A 10,000-nucleotide genomic window follows, 5' to 3' on the forward strand; every position below is an offset into this window, starting at 1 on the left:
GTAACAGTCTGGCTGCACTTACGGCCGACGAAACCAAAGGCCACTAACGTAATGTTAATGTTTAACACCGGCTAACTCTTTGAAGTCGCCGTCGGAGCAACTTTCGCTTCGCACATCCATAACGACTGTTTGCACGAGCAGTTATTCAAGAGACAAGCTTCGAGGGAGACATCTAGCGGCAAAGCAGAGACTATACAGCCAACCTGGGTCATGGGGACATTCCCTAGAGATCCCGGGAAAACTGTGCAGCAAAAACTTTGGCCAGCCACAAGAAAGAAAAAGATATAAAACAAGCCAGGTGAACAGTGCCACGCGCTCAACTATCCCAGGAACCGATATCAGGCTTGTGTGCGCAGCTTTGTCTGGGTTCGCGGAGTTTGGCTTGCCGGACGTACGCAGCAAGGAGGAAGCGGCAACAACGGACGAAAAAGAAGCAGGAAGATGGCGCTATAATCGCCAGGATCATGGCCGGGAAACCCGAAGGATTAGGCCGCACCATCCCGTGTCGTTAGGCGCCTCCACCACGTTCAATACGAGCCGCCGCAAAGCAAACAACAGGATCGGTCGGGGTAAGAGCCGATAGCGTCAGTTAAGAAAATAATAATATAAAAACGGAGGCACCTTCAACGAACACTGAGCAGCACTAAGGGCGAGCCAAACGACCCGTATAACTGCTTGGCGAAGCAAGGGAAAAAACCAGGGACAGACAGTCCACATACGACAGCAATTCTTAGCCAAGGCATCGTATACCGGGTGTTAAAAGGAAGAAAATGGGATTTTTGAGGCAAAAAAAAATGTGGCTTTTGCGATATGGTATTGCCAGGGTTGGTGGACGCCAGAAAAACAGGTGAATCACCTTAACTCGTAAGATGGTCAACTAATTTCCAATAATTAACTTTTTAACTACTAGAGTTAGGCGTCTAGTTGCAATTAGAGATTTGTAGCCGTCCGTTAGTAGCCTCCATAAGAGTTTTTGGAATTTCGGAAACGCGATTACCCCGCCGCTGTGGCCTCGACAAACGCGCCTTAAAGACTGCGCTACCCCATGGTTCTTTGAACGTCTGCATGCATACTGCACGTAAGAGTAGAACAGCAGCGATCAAGAAAACTATTAAAGACGGATACTCTTAGAACAGAGATGCAAACCACTCACTTCACCGCTCTTGTTCATTTGGTGCACGCGAAACAGAAACATAGTGCTAGCTAGCATTGCACCCCCCCCCCCCCCCCCCATGTATGCAAAGAAAAAATCGAGACAAATTATGTTAGTGTCAAATTTTTCCGAATGGAGCTTCCCTGATGTCTTTTTTTTTAACTAAATATCTCTGCGCTCCAATCCACCCATCAGGCCGCGTGGCGGAATTTTCTTCGCTACTGAAGAACACGACGCGTTAAGTTGGCGCGCGCGAGCGCTGGCGAGAGGAGGGCAATTTACGAGGTCGCATTTGGGAAAAACAAAAACAAAAGAAAAAAACGCGGACGTGTGTGTTTTTCCGGCCCTCGACGCGCGTGCCGACTCAGCACAGGAAAAACACGAACGTGGGGCTGAAAAACAAGCAAAACAAAACAAAAAAGAGGACAGACGAACACAGCAGACCGAGAATCTACGGGCGAGAAAAAAAGAAATCCACACGTCTCAGCAAGCGTGTCCAGGAGCGCTGAAGTTCCACTGATGGTGACCGCGCGCTCGAACGGCAAAATAAATAAACAAAAGCGGTGGCAGCGTTAATAGGCCAATTTATCTTGGTCAAAACACCTCCTTTTTCTTTCTTTCACCCGAAGTTTCCAACGGCAGTGCCTCCTCGACTCTCTCCGGACCATCCAAGATGTCAACTCTCCGGACCATCCAAGATGTCAATCCCAGCGGCAATTACGAAGAAGCCGCCAATTTAAGGCGCCACTGTTTTTCTCATTTGTTATGCCCGCGGTGTCACGAACGGTCTCCCGCTTTCACCCAAGATAAGGGTTGCACATAAACAAAGCGGTTTAGAAGAAAGTCCGTCCCTAATTTTTTTTTTTTTTCAGGCAGTTGGGGGCTGTTTTTTGCCGTTCCCGACGAAAAAGCCGGCGGCGAGGTGCAGTGGTTGTTTCGGGAAACCAAGCCGTACGAACCGAAAAGGATCTCTTAAAAAAAAAGAACAGTAAGCGAGAGAAATCCCCGAGAACAGAAAGCTTCAGAGCAGAGGGCGAGCGGCGAGAAAGGCAACCGTTCGTGCCTTTGTCACTGCACACAAAGAGGACACAGGCCGAATTACAACCCACTTTCGGCCCCCTTGCGCACACTCCGAACAAACGGACATGCTTGGGGCGGACGAAATGACGCCATCTACGGACAAAAAGAAAGGAGGATGGCACCAGCGTTTCAACGGCGAATTCCCCCTCGTGAAATAATTCCTTTGTCCTCTTCTTTTCTGCTTCTTTTCCGGTGGTAAAGCCTTGGAATGCTACAATCAAAACCTCGTTCGTCTACGTGTCTCGATCATGGACGCGCCCGCGACTGCGCGATTTCCTTTAAGCGTGCTCAAAGCACGCTTAAAGGTAGGGAAAGGTTTCAATGGTCGGCTCCCAAAAATTTTGGAGACGCTTAAGCTTCGCCATTATGAGTGAAACGCCAGAGCATTACCGGGTCCCGTTCGCATCACGTATAAACACTCGCACAACGGCCTCATTTCGAATTAACATACTCACAATAACTCATGTATACGCATCAGTACATGTCCGTAAGACAGTTCACTAAGTCAAACACCACAATGTGGTCACTTGGTCCACCTTCATTCGCCTTAAACCAACGAGCCTTCGGGGCCTATGGGTATACCGCGCATGCCCGTTTCCCAATCCGAAGGTCCTGGGTTCGATTCCCACCAGAAACCCAAATTTTCGTTTGAGCTCAGTTTCATCCTTTGCTTCCATCGGCATTTTTTGCACACGGCCGACGACGCCGACGACGGTTTTTGCGCGACAGGGAACCCTTAACGCTCTCGCGTTAAAGCGTAACTATCTGATTATGCGGCTGCTTGCATTTTACACAGTGTGCAGAGCCACCCCTTCACTGCGGACCGAGCAAGGAAGACGAAGATATACGAGCCCTCAGTCTGTTTCCCTCTGTCCAACTCTAACTGCTGTAAGAGTGTATTCGTGATTCGCTCACATGCTACTAGTCGGGTGCTGAAACAGTAAGCGCTCTAGAAATCCACGGGAGAGAATACTTAGCGTCACGCGAGGGAGCCTTTACACAGTGGGCATTACAGCATGGCCGGACACTCAACCGGACCAGCTCTATTTTCGGTCAAGGAATAGCGCATAAAACACGGACGACCGCGAGGCCAACAACAAGGTCCCCCACACTTTTATCGAAGACATTCCCGAGAACTGGGGCTAGTACAAAAGAGAAAAACAGAGTCCCACTGGAAGCTCACCCCTGGATCGCAGGTCCTTGTCAGCCATGTCTTCCGACTTGGCCAACTGGTAGTCCACAGCCGTCTGAAGCTTCTTCAACGACGCGCCTTGTTGCTCATGTTCCAGGAGATATTTCTGTCCGGACGAGAGAGAGAGGAACAGAAAAATGCGACCAAGCGTAAGACAAGCGGTGAAGACCCATAAGAAAAGGAGAACCACGTTTCATGTGCCTGTTACAACCGCAGTCACTGCCATGCAATATGCACAGCTTGCGCACTATCAGTAAGAAATGAAACGCGAACAAGACAATTGCGCCCCGACCAGCAAAATAACTATATATTAGCCGGGGGAAGCTCAATTCAAGTCCAGATTCCCCTAACCTCGAAGGCGCGAAGACTTCTTCAGAAGTGTTAATTCACTCCAGAAGCTAATATGTCGGCGTTTTTTTTTTTGTTGCCACTTTGATTTTCTTGTTCGTTTCATTCGTTGCTGATAGCACACTGTGTTTACTGTGGGGCCACGACCCACAATAGAAGGACTAAGATCATTCGTTTACCGCTCTTAATCGCACACCTTCAGACTAGCTAAAGCTATATAATAATAAAGTACGCCGAACCTCATATCAGTAAAATGGTAAAAATCGCTGAACCATTCTAATCGCACTCCCACTGCGCTGTACTAGTGTTAACTGCAGCAATTAATAGGCAAGAACTCTGGTGGCTACTAAAGTAATAAAATAGATAATAAAAATAAGCGAAGGATCGCACTTGGGAATTCCACGAAATATCGACTAGCGTATAGTGAGAGGTGAGCCGCCATGCAAGAAATGTACTCTAGCTTGGTTCAGCAGACTTTTTTTAAATTAGTTAGGTTAGTTAGTACAGTGAAGGGGTTACAAAGACCAGAACAAGCGCCATCTCTGTTAGTAGAAACGCAACGAGCCCAACAATTACTCAAAGCACACAGCACACGCATTGAGAACAATTGTTAAGCGAACAAAATGTGTTCAATGGGAAAAAGGGTACATGAACAAAGCAGTGAAGACGCTTTGATAAGCACAGAATGACCGTATTAACCCTGCCAAAAGTGTGCAAAATAGGAGTGCGCGTGTGAAAAAAAAAAAAGCTTGATATATGCATACGCAGTGCAGGAAGAAACACAAATATCTCTCTTGCCTTCCCCCTCACTCCCTGAGAACCCCAGCCATCCTCTAGCTTTAGTTCTAGAGACAAAATGACGCTCCGCACGTGTTTCTAATGAAAACCGACGGAAGTGGCACCCTTTCTGAATACTGCCATCCCTGTTAAAAAAAACAGAACACATAACATTTAGCTCCTTGACGCGATTTCATTTCAACATGTAGCACACTTTCACTTTCCCTGCATCTAGCTGCCTTACTTGCCACTTTTCAAACCCTTTCTGCATCATAAATAATACACCCAGACATTAATGGCGCGTCAGGTTTATAAACTACGCTTGTACTTCTAAACGCTTCCAAACACGAATACGCCTATATAGGAGTAAAGTAATCTGTCCTCTACTACACTTCCTTTTATAAAAGGGGGTGGGCTAGAGGACAGCTTACTCCCTATTTACTCCTTTCTGTTCAGAGTGTACACCTGCTGCCACGGCACATGTAGTAGGCCCCACGTGGGATGGGTGCCCAGTTCCGAGCCACTGTGCTCTGCCCCGCAGTGCAGTCACGATCGCCAGAAACGTGAAAAAGAGGCAGCCAGCCATGAGCGAGGAGCGCCGCACACGCCAGCGAAATTCAGCCCGTAATCACTTCGTACGCACCTTGCACGCGTACCGCACACCGGGCGCTGGATAACGCGCGAGAGATCGATCGGCCTGTCATCGTTGCGCGCGTCGCCCTCATCGCAATTCAGCACCAGCACCGCTCATCCACGCAGGCAGGGTCCTCTCCTCCTTTCCCCAATCCCCCCTCCTCCCAACCCACCATCAAAACGCCGCTCCCCAACTCGATCAAACCAGTGCTCCCTAACGTAACGCGGAACAGGAGCGATTGGACTCGGCCGGAAAGGGGATGAATGCCGAGCGCACAATGGATCACCGCGGGTCTGCGGACAAGCGTCAAGTGACGCAATTCGCCCCGACAAGCATCTCTCCTCCCCTCAGCCCCCGGGACACTCTCCCATATTCCCCGTCTCACCGCACGTAAAACGGTGCAGCATCGCGGACGCCGGAGCTGCTGCGCGCCAGCCAATCAGGATCAGACTTTACGAGGCTTGCTCACACGTGATTGGTCGGCGCCTCGGCTACTGGCGTCGCCCGTGTTTCGTCGGCAGCCAATTGGGAAGCGAAGACGCGCGCGAACGGATGTGCGAATGCGGTCGCTGATTGGCTCGCGTTAGCTCTGAAGTTGCGCGTGACGCTGCACGGTTCTAGTGGAACGGAGCGTAGGTTTAATTAAACAACGGCGCCGACGCGGAGCCCCCGAGGCGTCAACCGCGCCGCGTCGTGCCACGTGCCAGATGCATTCAGTGTCGTAAATTGGCCGGTAAACGCGCCACGCGTCCCGCAAGGCAACAAAGAAAGAAAAAATAAAAAAAGCCCGCGCGCGTCACTTGCAAGCACGGTCGGCCGGCAAGCGTCGCTTAACGACGAGTCATCAAGCTGCCAAAAGTACCTGGCCGAAAGATGCAAATGTAGAGAGGGGGGGGGGGGGGCGGGGGAAGCTGTCGAGGTATGCAGATATGCGTCGGCCAGCGTACAGACTCCCTGCGAAGGCGCGTATACATAAATATATAACCAACCTGACATTATCTATAACACCGTTATAATATTGCCAGCGCACGCATGAAAGTTCAACAAACAGCGATAAAAAAAAATGCGACACGGAAATGGCGCCGACCACTTCTCGCACAGCAGACCGTTCTCAGAAGCTGCAAGGGCGGCCATACCAACCAGAGGCATGACCGAATCATCCATTTGATTGAACTGTATTTAATTATTTTGTTTAAATCTGAAACCCTTCTCATTCACAAGAGCGCGTTCCGCATTAAACTACCCCACAGCATTCCCGGTTGCATCGATATAAACGAATCCGTTGTTTTACATCTTCTGGAAATCGGAAATATAGCCTGGGATCCATTTATTTCAGTCAATGTCAATAAACTGGAAGGGGTGCAAAAGAAATCAGTCAGGTTTATCTTTAATCAGTATCGCATCAAGTAACTCACTGAACTCGGGGATAGAGCAGGTATGAGGGTATTAATATAACACACAAATAAGACTGCGCGCTTTCAAGTTGTCAAAGGTAAGTTAAAAAGCAACACATGAATATGTCACCGTCTCTTCCGGGTCTACACTACGAAACGCAGAAATCATCTTACTCTGCTGCCTTTTCAAACAAAAAAACAATGCTTCTGAACACTCAATCTGTTCACGCTCGGTAGCCGGGTAGAACGACCTTAAAAGCATGTGGGCTTAAGTGGATAAATTTCAGCCGTTGGTCGAACTTAATACATAAAGCCTGTTTATCATTTACTGTTTCTGAATGAATTGTACTTCCATCCAAGTGTTTAATATTTCAAGTCTAGTATCCTTTTCAAACGATGTTTTTATTTAGCTGCGGATTATTTTGATGTTTACTGATGCATTTTCCACCCTGCCACGGTCCCTATCTTTAGGGCTAGCAGTACTGTAAATAGATGCATCGTACGCCCACCCTAACACACTGCGGAGACGCCATACAAAGAAGCGTCCACCGGTTTGATACTGAACTAGAGGTCTCAGGTGATTGATTCCATACGTATAGCGGTGTTCTAAAACGCTATGTGCTGGCTGCATAGCGTGGTAGGACAAACACGACAGCACGCGCTCGACTTGCGGTAACAGGAGCGGTGACTGCGTCTGCGCCCTTCACTTTGGTGGATGTTGCACCTCCAACGAAACAAATGGCATCGACACAGTGTTTACGAATACCACAGTCTGAAAACAGGCGGCCGATCTCGAAGATCCCGACAGACCAAACGTGCATCACGATGGCATATGTGAAGCCGGCGAGAAGCTATGAAACAATCTCAGGTGGCAAAACAAGCTTCAACGCCACAGACGTCCTTTACTTGCACAAAGCGCTACACTTCGCCAGGCTGGCTCTGCCTTGCGTGTGCTTCACCCACACGTACCTTCCCATTCCCGAGACGCTGTAATAACGCCGGTGGCAAAAAGTGCGCTCTGTGCAGGAGGTGCGGGGTTCGATCCCCAGTGCCGCCGGGCACCCACCGGTGATAAATAAGCTTTCTCCCTGGCCTGGCGCTCGGCTTCTTTAAGGTGAAATGTTTGGAAAATGGGTCTTTGACCGCATCTTGAGTATCGAAAATATCTTGTGCCATGGCGCTCTTTCGCCATAGTTGCCCTTGAGCCATAAAAGTACATAATCGCCATCATCATCAAAAACTGCACTCTGATAAGTCGAACACAACTTCCGCCCAATAACTGACACCTTGTAACTAAACTGCACTCTGATAAGTCGAATTAAACTTCTGTCCAATAAGTGACACCTTGTAACTATAGTTACAAGGATCGTTGTAACTAAACTGCACTCTGATAAGTCGAACACCACTTCTGCCCGATAAGTGACACCTTGTAACTATAGTTACAAGGATCGTTGTAACTAAACTGTACTCTGATAAGTCGAACACAACCTCCGCCCGATAAGTGACACCTTGTAACTATAACCTTGTAACTATAGTTACAAGGTGTCACTTTACGGGCGGAAGCTGTGTTCGATTTATCAGAGTGCAGTCTTTTATGATGATGGTGATTTTGGTGATGATTTTGGAAGTCCCGCTGTTGTCGAAGAAAGTTCAGAATGCCCAAGTTAAACCCATTTTAGAGCCAAACACCAGCGGACCACTCTGAGACTGAGGCGGCGCATTCTAACCAGCCATAACTCAGCCGCTCGTAATTAGATACTGCGAGGGCTATCCCCCAGCTGCGAAAGCTTTGGAACCTCGCTGTCGCACGGAGCCGCCGTTTTTCCCCACTCGGGTCGCGAAGGGAAGCGAGGTTGGGAACCGGCGCAAAGCCACGCGGGGAAGGGAAAGCTTCCAACCCTCCTCGCACTCCCCGGCCTCCCTCGGCGCCGTGTCGAGTTCCCGCAGAGACGGCGACAAATTACTCGGACGCCCGCGAGGCGCCGTCCCTGTCCACGGGCCGCGAAATTTACGGCGCCGCGGCCACAGTGTAGCGTCGCTTTCCGAGCTTTGTGACGAAACGCGCGGGAAAGATTTCCATTACAGACGAGGGTCCGCTTTGGCATCGGTAAATTTTTTTCCCGCGACTCCCGCGGCTTGCTCTCGCACGTATCGAAATGGGGAGAGTTCATTCGGATATGAACTATACGATATTACAAACGAACAGCATTATACGTGTGAGCATTCCGAAGTCTGCGAAGCCACGTATTTTTATCCGACGGAAGAGCCTCGAGAAACAAATAACAGACCAGCTCACTCTCAGTTTGACCTCTGCCACGTCATCACTTCCTACGGAGAAAGAGGCGATGCGGTGAAACCAGACAAAAGGAAAGTTTGCAGCATACTACCGTGTAACGGGTTACAAAAGATGAGGCAAAATCGCACCGGAACACACGAACTACAGTCAAGCGGCGCCGTCAGTTGTCGCATTCTAACAATCACGAGACCTCGATATATACTGATCTGAAGAACTCGCGTTTACATAGAGAGCACGAATGCACAAAAAAAAAATTCAAAACACAACAAGGACACAACCTCCTCCCAAAGAAAGGGTCAGAAGTGTTCTTAAAACGAACCGCGCGTAGCCGCATTACGAACAATTTCGCGACTAGAATAAAGACGGTCTAAATGAGCATTACTGACAGGATATGGGCGCAGCACGAGTGGCCTCGACCCTGCCAGAGTGATTAAACAATGGCACCAGTCGATCAGCACTCAGCAACGACAACAATTGACAACAACGAAAAAGAAACAGTCGAAAGTGGAACGCGAACGAGCGCTCGCACAAAAAAAAAGGGGGGGGGGCACATTGCGAGTGCAAAGAAGGCCTGCGAAGACAGGCGGCCTACGTTTCTAGACGCATTAAGGCAGGCGCCGCGAAAAGAGAAGCGGGGAATTATCGGGAACAGAAACTGGGGAAGAATAAAGAGGGACTGAGACTGAGCGGAGTGCCTTAATGGTCGCCCCGCCGACTGTGACCCGGCTAGGCTTTCATTTTTCTTTTTTTTTTCAATTCCCCTCCTAGAATGCCGCAGTAGCATAGCGCGGGACACACCTCCTCTGCGGGGTACTTAGGGAAGAAAACGGAAAGAGAAGGGGAGACGCCAGTCGGAAGGAGAAGCAAATAGTGGAAAAAACAAAAGAACAGGCTCGTCAGAGAAACCCAGAAGCCCGGAGAGGCCAGCGAATTCCTTTATAAGCGCCCGAGAAAAATCTAATGCACTTGGCGCAAGCCGCAGAGAATTACTGACCTTTCCCACCGGAACCCAAGCCATAATAAAAGCCGAGACGAGCCATTAGGACGCGGTGAAAATGCTTCGAAACGGACTCGGAAGGAGCGAAAAGGAACGTCACACATGAACAGAACGGGGACTGGATGGGCA

General features: G+C 49.3%; 1 protein-coding gene across 1 annotated transcript in view; it reads right to left on the reverse strand.

Annotated features, from left to right (window-relative positions):
• Positions 1 to 10,000, reverse strand: part of Dys (Dystrophin) — a 421,748-nt gene that overhangs the window by 137,824 nt on the left and 273,924 nt on the right. Inside the window, exon 40 of the mRNA XM_077631460.1 lies at positions 3,417 to 3,531. Coding sequence (XP_077487586.1) covers positions 3,417 to 3,531 — 115 coding nt within the window. The remainder of the gene's footprint in view (positions 1 to 3,416; positions 3,532 to 10,000) is intronic.

Source organism: Amblyomma americanum, chromosome 7 (genome assembly GCF_052857255.1).
Source record: "Amblyomma americanum isolate KBUSLIRL-KWMA chromosome 7, ASM5285725v1, whole genome shotgun sequence".
Classification (NCBI taxonomy): domain Eukaryota; kingdom Metazoa; phylum Arthropoda; class Arachnida; order Ixodida; family Ixodidae; genus Amblyomma; species Amblyomma americanum.